Consider the following 14,785-nt stretch of genomic DNA (forward strand, 5'->3'; position numbering starts at 1 on the left):
CTCTCAATTTGCAGTTGCAGACCTAAAGGTAGGTAAGTGCGCGCACTTGAGCAAACAGCTCTCTGATTAGCGTCAATTTTTTTCGCCCTCAAGCCGAGAAAGATCATTTCTTTTTTAAAGCCGTCTTTTGCCATTGCTCGATCAGTTTAGCCTACTAGACTTCTGATCTTGAGCCGGATACAACGCGCCTCGTGTGCAGTGTATAAGACAAGATCAACTTCCAGACAATGCTTTTTGAGTGCGTAACCTTTATCATTAAAGTGAAGGCTTGCGTAATTTATCGGTTGTCATATCTCATACTGAAATGTCCCTTTGATGAAAAGACTCTTGTTCCATTGTGTGTCTAGCTACCTTAAAGAAACCCGTATCAAAGTCTGAGGGTCCCACCCCATTACCTACACCCATTCAAAGCTAGCTATTAGTTGTTGCCCTTAGGCTGCTTGACATTTGCCTCCAAAACCGAACGCAAACCCTGGCGTTCAAACTCGGTCAGCTGCACTCTCTGCGTCGAGCTGATGTGCTGAACATCCACCTCCTGAAGGCCGCGGATGGCCAGAAGCTCGTCGGCGCCAAGGCTGTCCATCATTCTTCGGTTCTTGTAGTTCAAGGGGAAGTGGGTGACCAAGTCCTTCTCTCGCTTGTTGAGGGTGGCGGTTGTTGCCTTGGAGATCTTGATGGTCAGGTCCTGAAGGTTGGGGCACTTGGCCAACTGCCGAAACGCCTCAGCAGACTTTGGGCCACACCAGTGGACGTGGGCCTTGCGCAAGTGGTTAAAGAGGTTCTTGTTGGTCATGAGCTGCGCAAGGAGGGTGCAGCAGCAGGCAAAGTAGAAGGTTTTGTTGCGGTAGACCACCTCAAAGAACTCGTCGCCCAGCGAGCTTCCCAATATCTTGAACAGCTCCTTTTGTGCGGTGGGCATGCTTCCAAGACTGAGCTTCTCGGGGTTGGCACAGTTGCAGTTGGTGTATCTCGCAGGAATCAACTTGCCGGCCGGGCTCTGCTTGTCAATGATTATGCCCAGGATGCGCGCACGAATCTCCCTCGGCAACTTCATAAAGGGGAAGCCTGGAAGAGGGGGGGGCCGGTCTGTTGTGTAGAAGTCAACTTCCGGTCTCGCACATTGCACAGCTTGTCGAGGGGGGTAGAGTGGCAAAGGCGGCGTCAAGGGCAGACTGAGCACTGGCAGAAGCAATGGAGCACTTACTGGCGATATCCAGAATCTCGGTGCACATCTCAATGACCAAGATACAGGTCTTCATCTCCGCCGGTTTCTTCTCCATCAAGGACGCACACTTTCGGATGGTGTCAGAAATCGACTTGCGCTTCTCGGCACTGAGTCGCAGCATGCGACCAATCTCGAATTCATCGATGGCACCCACGCGGTAGTCCTCCAGGGTCTGCAGCATCACCTTGGCGTTCTCTGAGAGGTTGAAGCGGGTCGGGACGTTCCGCATTTTCAACACGTACCACGAATCCATGCCCAACCCCATCTTGTTGGTGTATTGCTCCTAAAGCTGATGGCTCCTCTGAGTGTGGATTGCGTCTTTTAAAGGCTTTGAGGGTGTATCTCGGTTAGTATCAAAGGGGGAGCATATGAAGGATCGGTCAAGCCTCTTATAAGTAATGTCTGTCAACAGCTGGCTTGCGTGTTCTGGTGTTTACCAGGCTGTCAACGCAAAACTAGTTAGCCATGTTCCTGGGCTGCCAGTGACTTGCAGAGAGGAATACCTGTAATTAGAGGCCTTCTGCTCTGGAGACGCCTCAAACAAAAGCCTTGCACTGACGACAATCAATTGTGCGATTGGATGGCGGGCCGACAGTTGTAGACGAGATAAGCTGAAAGAAGCTTTTTAGGTCCTGGGTTGTAGAGTGTTGCACGATGCGCGCCGTTGGGTAGACACGAAAGACAACACGGCGTAAAAAGTCAGTGTGTTGACCGGCGTGCAGACTGACTACTGCAAAGTTGTTCTCTGGTTGTGGTTTGAAGGAAGAAACTCTTCTCACCAAGAGAAAGGTAGGGCAGCTTGTTGGGCTTGGAATCGTGGTAGTAAGGTGTGACGCGCGCGTTTTTGGTAGGCGCGATGGATGGAAATAGGATGAGTGGTGTGAGAATTGAGGTATGAGAGCAGTTGGCTCGGTATTGACAAAAACAAGCCGGAACGCGTAGATAAAAGCGTCTGCAGCTTGTATGTAGAGGGAATAGAAGAACCTTGTGTCGGGCAAGGTATCTGACGTGCAAGAGAAAACACCTCGTCACCCGCCTATGGGTTCACCAAATCACGGGTGTTGCTGAGATGAGATGAAAGGTCACAAGGCTGCAGCTCGCTTAAAGGTCTTTGAAGCGGTTTGGGTGATGAAGTTCGTGGAGAAGGTGAAATGAGGAAGGCACGCTTGAGCAAGGTAAATGCGTCAAGCAGGTGTGCTGCCCCTTTGGGCAACTTGGCCGCACCTTCTGTGGGTAACTTGCACCCTCGATGTGATATTTTCAACCTCGAAGTGTGAAATCCGATGTGCGCATCAACGAGGAGATAAAATAAAACAGAAAGCGTTGAATGACCAATAACAGTGCGTTGGCTTTCCAGCAACCCGTGTGATGGAAGTCTTAGGAATAAACACTCAGCATAAAGTGTTAAAGTGTTGCTTTGATCCTGTTTTGGGCACACAGCTCCGAATCACAAAGGCAAAACAATTGACAGTTGTAAAGAGCTACAGAAGGCTCAAAGACTTGATTGATTAAGTGTAGTTGCTTTAATGTCTAAATATGTCCTCTATTTCGAGGTTATGCTATATCCTGGTGACAATGATACTTTCACATGAACACCTCGATACCAGTTTATGCCTCGAGTCTTCCCATCCGGGGTAACCAAATCCGAAATAATGCTTCATCCATTTGTAACGTATTACAGTCCCTTTTATCCAGTCCAAATCAAATCCAAACTCCACGGCGATGCCCAAAGATAGAAATCGGAAAAAGGCTTGTTTTTTGCACAACCATGACGCCTCTCCATCCGTGAGATGACGAGTCTCTCGATTTAAGTATGCGGTTTGGACCGACACTTAAGACCTCTCATCCTCTTCCGGCACAGACCGGAACCGCCGATCATGAGGAAACGGGTTCATACGGAGCGGGCTGCTGTCTACATCCACGCTGTTGTGTCGCGATGTGCCCGGGCTAACGTTGAGACTATTGTAACTCGATCGTTGGTCGTGGCTCATCTGCCTCTGGCCCTTGCCGAAAGTCATTGTGAACCCGTTGAAAATCTCTTGGTGCCTGAGATTGGTCTCGTTGAGGGGCCTCTCGCGCGGATCGGACTTGCTCTCCTTGATGGCCTTCTTCTTGGGCTTTTCGTCTTTCGTCAACTTCCACCCGAACGTCTTGGCTAGGCGGAGAGCAGGTGACATGGGCTCGGAGCCATTAGAGTCCCCTTGACTGGGCTCGGAGATGGACTTGCGGCGGCGGAAATGATCCCTGATGGCCATTGTATGAAGGTGTTGGAATAGGAAAATGCTGAGAATAGACTATGGAAAGCGGCGAAAGATGATCCCAAAACGATGGCTGTGCTCGTTGATTGGTAGTCGGCTTATATAAGGACTGGTGCTATTAAGGGTGGATTTGAGTGTTGTATGCCGCTGTGTAGGTTGGTTTGAGAAGACCGAACGAGACTGGAGAGGGAGGGAAGCCAACGGTATTTATCAAAAGGCAGTCAATGGGTAGAAAGGCCTCGGTAGCGTGGTAGCGAGACGGATGTGGCAATCCCAAAGAAAGCACCGTTAGGACGACCCAAGATGGCGGGATGCGCGTTGTTCGAAGGCCTTCCCAGACCTCGCATTGGTGGGGGTTCTTGTTAGCCGACGCTTTCACTGCCGCAGGGCATGACGGGCTCCCATTCAACACCACACCATCCAGACCGCGGATCGGCCCCATGCCCGCGCTACGTGCCCCAGTGGGAGGCTTCCAGAACGCCGCCGCGCCCCTCAGGCTGTATGCGGGGGAGATTCTCGAATGCGGGGCGACGTCATTTCAAACCCCTCCGGCGAGACGATTGTTCTCGGTCAAGGCCCATTCGCTTGTGTCCGACACTGGTAGCCCCGAGGCCCGATGTTCACTACTTGACGCTGATCCAAACGATCATCAGAGTGGCGGGGCATGGTCTTGGACGGTCTTGGACGGTCTCGACCCGATTTCAGGAGAGTCATTGCTGAGGGAGCTGGCCGTCCGAAGTGTATTCTTTGAGTGAGCCGAGCCGACCTCGATGGTCCCGGTCAAGCCGACTAGCACGTCAAAGGTCTAGACGCTAGCCATGTCTCACTTGGGTGCCAGGCACCTTGAACACGGTAGCATCCTGGCACCAGAAGCAGCAAGTCACGGAGTTAGGGAAGTGCAAGGCAAGGAAACCCCGCGCGCTTGTACTATGAAAAGGCATCGATTGGTGTATTTATCTCCAGCATCCTCTTAGCCATTTCCGGAACGCCGCTATCAGCCAAGCGACAACTGTCTGATGGCTGCCAAAATCGAACCATGGCCGCCGTCAAATTCTGCCTAATACCAGATGTGCTGTGCAAAAGGTGATATGTGCAACAAAGAGCATCGGGTGGTACACAAGCACCGAGCGTTGCTTACGGGCCCTTCTCTCATCACTTCTAAAGCTCATCGGGATGTGCACTCAGCCCCGAAAACACCAGCGCTGCTGGACCCGAGGCCACAGAGAGCAGTAAGTCCCCAGGCCAACGCTGCGGATTCCCAGTCCGGGTCTCCGTCCGACAGCTCGTCTCCTTCGACGGCAATACGGCTTTCCGCGGGGCTTGGTTCGTAGGTATCCTCCGGTGCCTCCTCGGGTTCTGCCGTGGTCTTTCGGGCTCGGCTTCGGCGAGTTCCTTTAGACACAGGTGTCTCTGTAATTGTCATCTCTTCGGACTCTGCTTTGGATGAGCGGCCCCTGCGTCGCGTGGTGATGGCGCCGGCGTGGCTGGACGATTCCAATTGCGGCGTTGATCTGGGGCTTCTCGGTAGCAGTCTCGGCGTAGGCTGCGCCTTCCGCCCATCTTTTTGGGCGAACGGAGTTGAAGAGCCTAGAATATCGTTCACATCCAGCGCACGTGTCGCTGCCCATAATCCTTGACTGGCTCCGCTGAGTAAAACGTCCCATGCCACAGCGGCTACAACAGGATGATCGGATGCAGATCCAAGCACCTTTCCGAGCGCCGTTGTCGTCCGCTCCCACGTCGAGCGTTCCTCTTTATCAAACGGGAGGAATCGGCTATGGCGATGGTAGTGAGCATCTGGCGCATTGTAAAGCAGGCCAAGCGCGGTTCCTCTGACGTGAAAGGCGAAGCTCGCCGTCGACACAAATCGAAAGAGATCAGCAAAAATACCGTAGGCTCCGTGGTGGTCAGAGTATATGGATCCCCAGTTAACTGGAACGGCGGCAGGGATGATGAGAGGAGCAAACGTCAAAACCCGTCCGATAACCGCAATCATGGCAAAAGTCGCAGTGCCCGTCGTTGAAGGGGCCCAGTATATCAAGACATATGTGAAGCAGAACGATGCCAAGAGCAAAGCTGGATGCGGGACCCAGTTCATGGGTTTCGCGGGGAAGAGTTTGTTGCGCAAACGTCCCAGTGTCGAATTTGGGTACCATCCGTCTCCGGCAGCAGCAGGGGTTGGCGTGAGAAGGAGGGCCAAATAGAAAAGGTTCTGGGCGAAGGACAGGCTGACCAGATGCGCCAACGCGAGGTAGGCCCAGACAGAAGGAATGTTCCTTCTTCTTCCTTCGATAGCCAGTAGCAAGCTCCACGAGACTGTCGCAAGTTCAATCTGCTGGCCCCACCAGAATCGGCGAGCCTTCTCTGCGATAATCTCGAGAGCGTCCAAATGGACTGGAGTATCAGTCAACCAACGACCGACATAGACCCGAGTCGCATTTTCGCCAGGAAAGAACCCATGATCTCCATAAAATCTAATGTAGTTTAGTAAGCCAGACAAAGGAATGGGTGGTCAGAGTGAACGAACCGAATTGGAGCCTCTATTCCGCGCTGATCGGCCCAGACGCGATATGAAAGTTTTGCATAGCTTGAAGCCCAGTAACCTGCAAGGGAAACGCTGATAAAGGCCAAGCTTGCGAAGAGGGGCGCAAGCGTTGAGCGTCGAACATGTCTAGCTCTTGTTCCTTGAGATGGTGGCAGATCACGATACGATCTGTACAAGCTTCGAGCGACAGTAGTACTAAGGTATACTATTGTCAACGCGTGACCACCAACGAGGCTCAAAGGCAAGTATCTAACAGCTTTTTAGCATGATTTTTGCTTATGTCTCGTATCGGCTGGACAAACACACTTCACTTCAGGTTCCAAGGGCACTGGCGCCATACTTGCTCTTCAGTGCTGCTGGTTGATGTCTGCTGTTCGTCAATGTTTGTGATGGCTGCAAATCAGTCACCCTGAAGCTGGGGGTAAATAGGTAAGGTCGACCTCTACGGTCTGAGGATACAAGTGCAGCGCGCGTCATCGTCACAACTACGTCCATTCCTTGGAAACTCACTCGACAGCTCCTGCCGTTTGTTGATCACAGGCGGCCTGTATAGCTACCTCCACCTTAGGCAAGAACTATCCTGTCGTCATTGTAGCGGTACTGGACAGGGCCTCTGACGGAAAGTGGGTCCAACACAGAGGTAGCGCGGGCACGGCCCATGCAATGGAGATCGGAGAAACAGTAACGGCGGCTGTACTAGCGTGGAATCTCAATCAGCCCCACCACTTGCCAGCCATAAAATCTCGTCTCGCGATGCGAATTAAAAGATTCTTCTTTTCTCTTCACTACATCAGTATGGGTTAAACTTACACCGTCATGTGTATTTTAATTCATTGGCGGCTCCGCTATGCGGCTTGCTGAGGGTTGTCCTTGTTCTCCGTGGATTTCCTTCCGTTCCCGGCCCCCTAAAGTAAACACCATGTGAACACCTTTCCTACCAGCCGAGTACCAAGATTCTTCCTAGTATTTGACTGTGGGGCGTTCTCAACAAATTTTCTAGGAAATTTTGGATTTAACAGGTTAAGACGGCGGTAGAGCCTTGGTCACGATATACAGCGTCTGTCAATGCTGGCATGAGTGCGAGCTGCACAACACATCTGCGCATCGCTTAAATATTGAATGTTTGGCCTCGCTCGTAACAAGTCGCCATGCCCCGCTATGAGAACGACATGGTTCCTCAGTCGGATTCTGCGGCTCAACGGTTCTGGCCGACTAGTTGAGCCAACCCTGACGTCTCAGTTAAGCAGTTGTCAGATTTGAGTCGTCGAGTCTGACAAGATCAGGGGACGGAAACGTAAACCGACTATGCCGTTGGGCAAGCGATGCTTTGATACGAATAAGTATTGAAATCCATCCGCCCAAGACTGATCTACATCTGGGGTGACCTGAGGAAACCCCGACCATGAGTTCAATCCACGTTTGCCAATAATCTATCCGCATCCATCGATGAATAAGATAAAACCTGCAGCACAATGTCCTAACCCACTCAATGATATATACCTAATCCAACGACACGTGTAACACAATAGGCCTGCCAGCTTTTTTCATTACTCCCCTAATGGTGATGTTGCTGGTTTAGACAGCAATATTTCAGACATAGGTGCCTTTTCTACCTCCAGAACGACCGTTCTTCCAGACCAAGAAGACAAGGACAATGGTAACCAGCGTAAAGCCGAATGTCACAAACTGCATGGCCTGGTCAGCCGTAGCCTTTTTGCAGTTTGCGAAGACTTGATCGCGAGTGATGTCCAACTTCCACTCTCCATTTTGCTTAACCTTTCCCCCGTTGACGAGATCATTATATGCCAGTGCAATCAATTGTTCTTCGGTCTTGGCATCACACGTAATACCTCGCAATCCAATGACGAACGCCTGCCGAATTATCAGTTACTATAAAAATGCGAAAGTTGTTTGACTTACAATGCCACCACCGAGGAGCAAAAGTCCACTCACAGCATCCGCGGCCATCACAATGAGGGCCGGGATAGCATCGATGAAGACTGAGACCAACCCAATTACGGCAACCGCTAGTCCAAACCCGCCGGTGAATGTGCTGTACTTCGTTGTTGTGGGCGCATCGCCAATCTTTTGGCCCTTGACAAGGTCGACAGATAGGCCGAGAACAACGATGGCCATGATGCCCTGTGCAGCGGCGACTGTTAGCCAATGCACTATTCTAATTACCCCGTCATTTTTCACTTGTAACTAACCTGAAGGGCCCAAACGCCCATGCTGATGATGTTGAGCATCTTTTTCGACGTTATTAGTCGAGCTTGGTGTTGATTTGCAAGTCCACCACGCCTCGTAGCCGAGATATAACCGGAGTGGTTGTATAACTGTTATTGTAATAACGTGTCTGCTAGCAACTAGAGCAAGCAAATCAAAGGAACAAGAAACGGGTGGTTGGGGAGGCAGGTGTAACAAAGGGGAAGGGGAATGTCCTGGTCACTTATATACAGTGGTACAGTCACATACGAGAGAAATTGGCTCTAAATAGGCTGTGCCACTTGGCGGTGCAGGCAGCCAACGCCCAACAGCAGTCTCTGGAGGCTCCCAAGCGGCGTAGCATGATGTTACTCATTCTGTTATCAGCCCGCGTGTGGCACGTAAACGAGGTTCATGCATGTTTGCGCTCAGGAACAGGCAACAACACCTCCTTGCAGGCCGCATGCAGACCATTCGTTTTTACCAAGGGTTCCGCTAGGCGCTAAAATCCTTTGTGCGACCAAGAGTTTCTCTCTGGTTACGCAAAAATAAACTTTAGAGCATCCGTCATTGTAATGGAGGATTCAAGCTGAGCTTGCAGAAGTCTGTCTTGTGGCATCAGATCGGCATGTGGGGGCATTTTGGTTGGAACAGCGTAGGATTTGGGGGTTGGTCCAAGAAGAAGAAGCCAACAATAGCCCCCAGTTGGCTGAGCCACAACTTCCAACAGACATTGGTTGGTTCCGGGACGACATGTCGTTGTTTGCTGCTCTAAATCGGGAAGCATTGTCTCGGCCCTACGCTCTGGTGGCCGTCGAGTGGAGTATGGCCGAGGGAGCTCTGACCGTCCCCGGCCCACCTTCTTCTCGTAAGGAATTGTTTGCTTAACTAATACAGTCCTCGAGTTAGAGTTGGTCCAGTGGCACTGTCCCATCATCACGTGAGCAAGGTTTATTGAGGTAGCTTTAAGCCGGAGAATCAAAGGTCGAGCCTTCCGAAATGACCGCGGGCGGAATGAATAAGTGGGGTAAGTCTCCAAATCCAGTGTTCGACTGCAGCAGACACATCCGTCACTTTCCACTGCACCTCGAACGCACGGTCCAAGTCGCGACTGGCTTGCCCAAATTTTTTCGATAGCTTCCATCATCGGCCGACAAGCCCACGTCTCCTGTCCTCTGCCCAACTCCGATCTCCGGCTTCATCTATCCACCACGTCCATAATCTTCGCCATGTCGTCGCTCTGGGATACCTTCTCTGGTCGCAAGTCCTCTCAGAAGGATGCAGGCGCTTCTCACACCTCCACGACTTCTCAAGAACCTACAACCACCTTCCAGACCACGCCCACCCAATTCGACCCTTCAGCAGGATCTGGTGTCGAGTCTTTCCTTCAGAGCTCATCGTTTGCCGACCCCGCGCAACTACACCCTCTGTCTGGCTTGAACAAGGATACTCTCGAATATCTCTCCCTCGAAGATGCGGCCCTGTCCGACGTCCCCGGCGGCCAATCCGTCCTCCCCTCCCGAGGCTTCACGGATGACCTCTGCTACGGAACTGGTGTCACATACTTGGCAGCCTTGTCGATAGGTGGAGCCTGGGGTCTGCAAGAGGGCCTCAGGAGGTCCGCCAACCAGCCGCCGAAGCTGCGACTCAACTCTGTGCTCAACGCCGTCACCCGTCGCGGGCCTTTCCTGGGTAACTCGGCCGGTGTTGTCGCCATCACCTACAACATCTTCAACTCTGGTATCGGCTACTTCAGAGGGCAGCACGACGCTGCCAACACTATTTTGGCCGGCGCATTGAGCGGAATGGTTTTCAAGAGCACAAGAGGTGTGCGACCCATGCTGATTTCTGGTGGCGTTGTGGCCTCCGTGGCTGGTGCTTGGGCTGTAAGTTTCCCCATCTTGACAATTATGTTGCCCTTGCGATGCTAAACCCTTCTCAATAGGTCGTTCGCAGAACCTTCTTTTCTGCCCCGGAGCCCACTTCTGAGCACGCCCACTTGTAATTTCACGATATAAACCTTACGAATTATCTTCGTTGAACCCACACCAATAATGAAACTCCCTTACATCGACAGATCACAATGGATCTGTGGACGACAATGCTAGCCGATACGAGCTTCTTCTGTCTGTTGTTTGAGTAGGAAATTTAGAGCGCCTTAGAGGAGTCTTGGGCATTGTGACGGACGATCTCTCCTCTAGTGGACCCGTGTACAGTATTTAGGAAGGAGCATTAGAAGACCGCATCACTGGGTGGTGGTGGGCGTTCGGTACCTGTCAACAAAAACAACAACTTGTGTTTCTTCGCATTATTTGCACCGAGCGGCACCACCATTGTGAATTCACCTTGTTCTCTCAGATCAAGTCCCCTGCCTTCGCCAGGCTTCCAGCATTTCATCGCAGCGAACCCAAGGATCTATCTTCTTCTACTTGACCTTCGGTTTCTGCACGCCTGTCGCGGTATTCCCGTTTCAACTACTACGACGACACAGCGGCACACCGGGATCATGATGGAGTCGCCTAGGGGGATCCAGGCAGTCGGGGATCGGCTCGTCGATCTTGAGCTGGACAACATGCGAGCAAGGTCGAGACGCGTCGACATCCGAGACTACTCCCTCTTCTCTTCATCAAGCGGAATCCACGTCTACGACCAAGTTGGTGGATACATATTCTTGCCAAGCGACACTTTATCCCCGCTACCTAAAGAAAATCTCCATCTCAAGGATCGTCTCAGTAGACTGCACGATGGCCTCCAAACAGTAATTTCACTGCTGTCAGAGTATCAGCTGGTCGCTTTGCATAAGTACCTGGACAATATGATCGACGAAAGTTCCTCCGAGGGAGGTCTGAACCTGGCAGCTGGACCTTTTGGCTTCGAGAATAACAATCCTGGAAGTCATCAACCCGAGCCAAAGCCTATACGAAGTGGGCTCAAAGCAAAGGTTGGTTATGCCCTGGGTTATGTGTTTACGTTCCCGCCACGATGTATGGAGTCGTGCTGAGCATCATGTCCTAGGCCCAATTGGCCGCCCAGGCCAAGCTATCACAATTCCGCGCCTCTCCCCTATTCGATTCCGACTGCTTCAAAGTCACCCTCATCCACCTTGAGATGACAGGCAATGTGACTATGAAAGGATCATTTTGGCCAAAATGGGCTGCATTCGATGGTTTCATGAAAGGAATAACGGCAGAATACTCCTCCATGACGGGCTCGCTGGGCGGCTGGGCGACTGTCAAACAACGCTATCTTCAGAGGGTCGACAGCATCATTCAGTCCGGACCCAATCCGGTACGAATGGCCCAAGCCACGACATATAAGACGTGGTTTCAGGATCTAGAGCACAAGAAGGATACATGGATCTTCATCGTCTTCGATGCCCATCAGCCAGTGCCTCATCCCGAAAGCTAGGAGCCCCCAACGGAACTCAGTGGTGTGGATGCCTTCGGCGCGATGATAAGATCTGTTCAGATGGATGGCAAGGCTGTTGCCATGGTCAAGGTTGACACTTTGTCCCGTCCCATGAGCTGGATAGCTAATCGCTGACGTATGCGCAGCTTTGGCAGGTTAGGTTGAAGAAGGAGCTGCCCAGATTCCAGGAGCTGGAGGGTACGATCCCGGCCGAAATTCGAAATTTAGAACTCGGCACGTCACCATTCGACTTCAGGTCATTGATTAGCGAACCTGTTGATCTTGACAAGCTCGCCATGGCTTTAGAAAGAACAGAAAGACTTGCGGATAGTGAGATGGAAGAGGATGACTGGCCTCAACCCGGCGAATGGGATTAACGGACTTTTTTTTTTATTGCTCAATTCGGTCCTGTGTCTTGGATCGTAAGAGCACCGTGTGATGTGTACGGGTTCCGTCAAGACCATGATAGCCTGTCAGGCTACAACTGGTATTAGGTTGTTAGTACTTTTGTGATTGGTAGTGTTCTAATTTATTTAATACTGATGAGTATAACCCTGGAGGACGATACTTGCTTAATGCCTCATGCTATTTTGTAAGACCACAATCCTGAAGGAGGCACTAGCTTAGGTATAGAAGCGTGCAATACTCCGAAGCAACCACCAGGATCATTTCTCCCATTTATACTACCTTGCTTAGCCTAACATGGCTTCAGCTGGTGTCTGGGGTGTGCGATAACCAATCATTCCGGTTAGAATTACATTGATCTCAGATAGCAGGAGCTCCTGAAGTGGTCTTAAGGTTCCAACCCACCCGTTGCCTCAGGTTCGCTGTGCCATTCAACCAGGTCTTTCCCAGTCTGTTCCGTCGTACTCAGATCCGAAAAACATAGAACAACAACACACATTTCCGATACAAAACCTCTTTTACTACCCCGTCCTCGTATCAAGTACTGTCAAGATGTGTGGCTGTTGGCCATTCTCAAAGGCTCACTACGACGACGAAGACCCACCGCACGTATACCGTTACGTCTGGGACGGCCAGAGATATATCATGGAGCTTGTAAGTCAGATATCTCCCCATACTGTTTCCTTGCTGTTTCGTTTGCTTTCTTTTCGCACTTTCTGTTTTGGACCGATGGATCCACCCGGAAGTTGGTGAATTGTTGCCCCCTTTCAAGCATCTTTATATATCTTGAAGATGTCTTGACGACCTTGTTCTTGGCCTCCGTCACAGGGGGTGAAGGTTTAATACCAGCCCCAAATATCAAGCCGCAATGAGTCTCCATGCGGCTGTGTGAGGGGACAAACTGACTTCTTGCGATGGATCTGTCGTCAACTTCACAGCCTACTTACCTTCCTTTCAAAACTTTCACTTTAAATGAATTCACTGTGGGATGGGATTAGGTGAACAGAACAATCCCAGTGGGCCTTTCACCTTGAAAAAAATTCATCTCCTGGAACTTCACCCCCCCTCCAGAACTTTCCAGACTCGACTTACTCCTCGAGGATAAACCGAAAGTCTGTCACAAAAAGTCAGTGTCACCTCTTAATTATCAATTCAACTTACCTCTGCAAAAAAGCTCGCCATGAAGTCTCCCAAAACCAAGGCGGCTGCCAACAACACTGGACCACGTCAGGTACGCTTCAAGGACGACGGTAACAGCAGTCCCGGTGTCTCCTTCCCTGTTACCCAGGGGACCAACATCCCATCTGCCCCTACCCCGAGCATCCACGAGGACGACCACAGTGACGGCAGCGGTGTTTTTGTTCACACTTCTACAAATCCCTCTGCATCGGTCAATTTTGGCAGCAACTTTCGCCCCGTCACTCCCTTCGACCTGCTCAATCAAACCAACTACAGCCCCTTCATCCCCTCTACCTGGAATCATTCCGCCTTCGCATCAGAAGCAAATTCTTTTGCGCCTTTCGGAAAATTCAACCCGTGCGGACTTCAAGCCCCTGCCTACTTCAACATGGCCGACTACCAGAATGTCGCTCCGCCTGCTGGTGGCCTTCACTTCCAGCCACCTGTCCCGGACACCACCTACGGTCCCATGCAGCATGTTTACGTCCCACGCCATGATAACGGCATTCCTTCTGTCTATCATGTCGGTCTCCCTCAAGTCCAGGTTCTCCCGCTTGCTACTCTTGTTGTACCGCAACCCGCTACTGTCTTGCTCGGTGCACCCCTTGTCTATTATTATGCAAGTCACTAAACTACTCACATTTCAGGGCGTTCTTTAGACGTCGTCGGTATTCTCTGGAACCAAGTGGTTTTTGAGGCTCTTTGGGCGTCTGGATTTTCATCCTGGTTGCAGACATATCACTTTCATCTCGCTACCTTTTCCATTCACCAAAAAGAGTGTATTGCTGACTTCGAATTTAAGCAGTCGCCTGCCAACAATGTTACTTTCATCGGCCAAGCCCCCACGAACCCCCCGTTCCTTCTCGCTCAGCAACCTGTCATGCATCCCGGTATGACCATGCAAAATCCGCCCATTATGGTCCAGGCCCCTCATCCCGCCATGCATGGCCCTTTCCCTTTCCAGGCCCCTCCTATGGGCGTGGGTATGGGCATTCAAATGCCCCCCAATATGGGTGGTGGCGGAATTCCCGTCTTCGCAGGTAATGCCAGTCTTCCTCCCGATGTCACAGGGTTTGGCAAAACGGCCGGTGAGATCGCCATGGAGCAAGCCCAGTTCGCATACGCGAACGGTCTCTTCGAGCCCCAGGACTTCAAACCGGCGGACGACGACCCGTCACGCTACTATCCTGTTCGAGAGGTTGACGGTAACTGGACCCAGCGCAATCGTTTCACTATTGACAACCTTGGCGACTGCCGCTGGTATGTTACCAATGAAGGCTACTTCTACGCCGTACGCCTACCAAACTAAGGTGTTCATTTGGTAAAGGTAAGTCCAGAACAGCATGAACATGGCAGGAGAATGTGCTGACTCTCTATGAAGGCATCCAGCCCCTTCCCACTTGAGGAAAGATGACAATTCTTGGTGATAATGACAATGAGAAACACTCTTGCTCGTGAGTCTCCCAGGAGGCTCGTAATATTTTCTGCGCTAATGAAAACAGACGGTTTTACAATACCTGGCACGCGGCCTGGGTCTCTTCTATTTTCCGCATTCGGGTT

General features: G+C 51.3%; 7 protein-coding genes across 7 annotated transcripts; 3 read left to right on the forward strand and 4 right to left on the reverse strand.

Moving 5' to 3' along the window:
- Positions 1-418: 418 nt before the first annotated feature.
- On the reverse strand, positions 419-1,490 carry EsH8_IV_000589 (uncharacterized protein; the record flags this gene model as incomplete). The annotated part of the gene is made up of 2 exons (XM_083265479.1): positions 419-1,104; positions 1,205-1,490. The coding sequence occupies 2 exons, from the start codon at positions 1,488-1,490 to the stop codon at positions 419-421; spliced, it is 972 nt and encodes a 323-aa protein (XP_083124374.1).
- Positions 1,491-3,057: 1,567 nt separating this feature from the next.
- Positions 3,058-3,480, reverse strand: EsH8_IV_000590 (uncharacterized protein; the record flags this gene model as incomplete). Its single annotated transcript, XM_083265480.1, has 1 exon — positions 3,058-3,480. The coding sequence occupies one exon, from the start codon at positions 3,478-3,480 to the stop codon at positions 3,058-3,060; it is 423 nt and encodes a 140-aa protein (XP_083124375.1).
- A 1,168-nt stretch (positions 3,481-4,648) lies between these two features.
- EsH8_IV_000591 (uncharacterized protein) lies at positions 4,649-6,366 on the reverse strand (the record flags this gene model as incomplete). Its single annotated transcript, XM_083265481.1, has 3 exons — positions 4,649-5,957; positions 6,011-6,277; positions 6,335-6,366. The coding sequence occupies 3 exons, from the start codon at positions 6,364-6,366 to the stop codon at positions 4,649-4,651; spliced, it is 1,608 nt and encodes a 535-aa protein (XP_083124376.1).
- A 1,252-nt stretch (positions 6,367-7,618) lies between these two features.
- EsH8_IV_000592 (uncharacterized protein) lies at positions 7,619-8,277 on the reverse strand (the record flags this gene model as incomplete). The annotated part of the gene is made up of 3 exons (XM_083265482.1): positions 7,619-7,900; positions 7,949-8,170; positions 8,239-8,277. The coding sequence occupies 3 exons, from the start codon at positions 8,275-8,277 to the stop codon at positions 7,619-7,621; spliced, it is 543 nt and encodes a 180-aa protein (XP_083124377.1).
- A 1,185-nt stretch (positions 8,278-9,462) lies between these two features.
- On the forward strand, positions 9,463-10,238 carry EsH8_IV_000593 (protein transporter TIM23; the record flags this gene model as incomplete). The annotated part of the gene is made up of 2 exons (XM_083265483.1): positions 9,463-10,119; positions 10,179-10,238. 2 exons carry the CDS (start codon positions 9,463-9,465, stop codon positions 10,236-10,238), a joined length of 717 nt encoding a protein of 238 aa, XP_083124378.1.
- A 501-nt stretch (positions 10,239-10,739) lies between these two features.
- Positions 10,740-12,018, forward strand: EsH8_IV_000594 (uncharacterized protein; the record flags this gene model as incomplete). Its single annotated transcript, XM_083265484.1, has 3 exons — positions 10,740-11,174; positions 11,249-11,521; positions 11,788-12,018. The coding sequence occupies 3 exons, from the start codon at positions 10,740-10,742 to the stop codon at positions 12,016-12,018; spliced, it is 939 nt and encodes a 312-aa protein (XP_083124379.1).
- Positions 12,019-13,226: 1,208 nt separating this feature from the next.
- On the forward strand, positions 13,227-14,534 carry EsH8_IV_000595 (uncharacterized protein; the record flags this gene model as incomplete). The annotated part of the gene is made up of 2 exons (XM_083265485.1): positions 13,227-13,748; positions 14,031-14,534. The coding sequence occupies 2 exons, from the start codon at positions 13,227-13,229 to the stop codon at positions 14,532-14,534; spliced, it is 1,026 nt and encodes a 341-aa protein (XP_083124380.1).
- Positions 14,535-14,785: the final 251 nt, after the last annotated feature.

This window comes from Colletotrichum jinshuiense, chromosome 4 (genome assembly GCF_051148585.1).
Source record: "Colletotrichum jinshuiense chromosome 4, complete sequence".
NCBI classification, from domain to species: domain Eukaryota; kingdom Fungi; phylum Ascomycota; class Sordariomycetes; order Glomerellales; family Glomerellaceae; genus Colletotrichum; species Colletotrichum jinshuiense.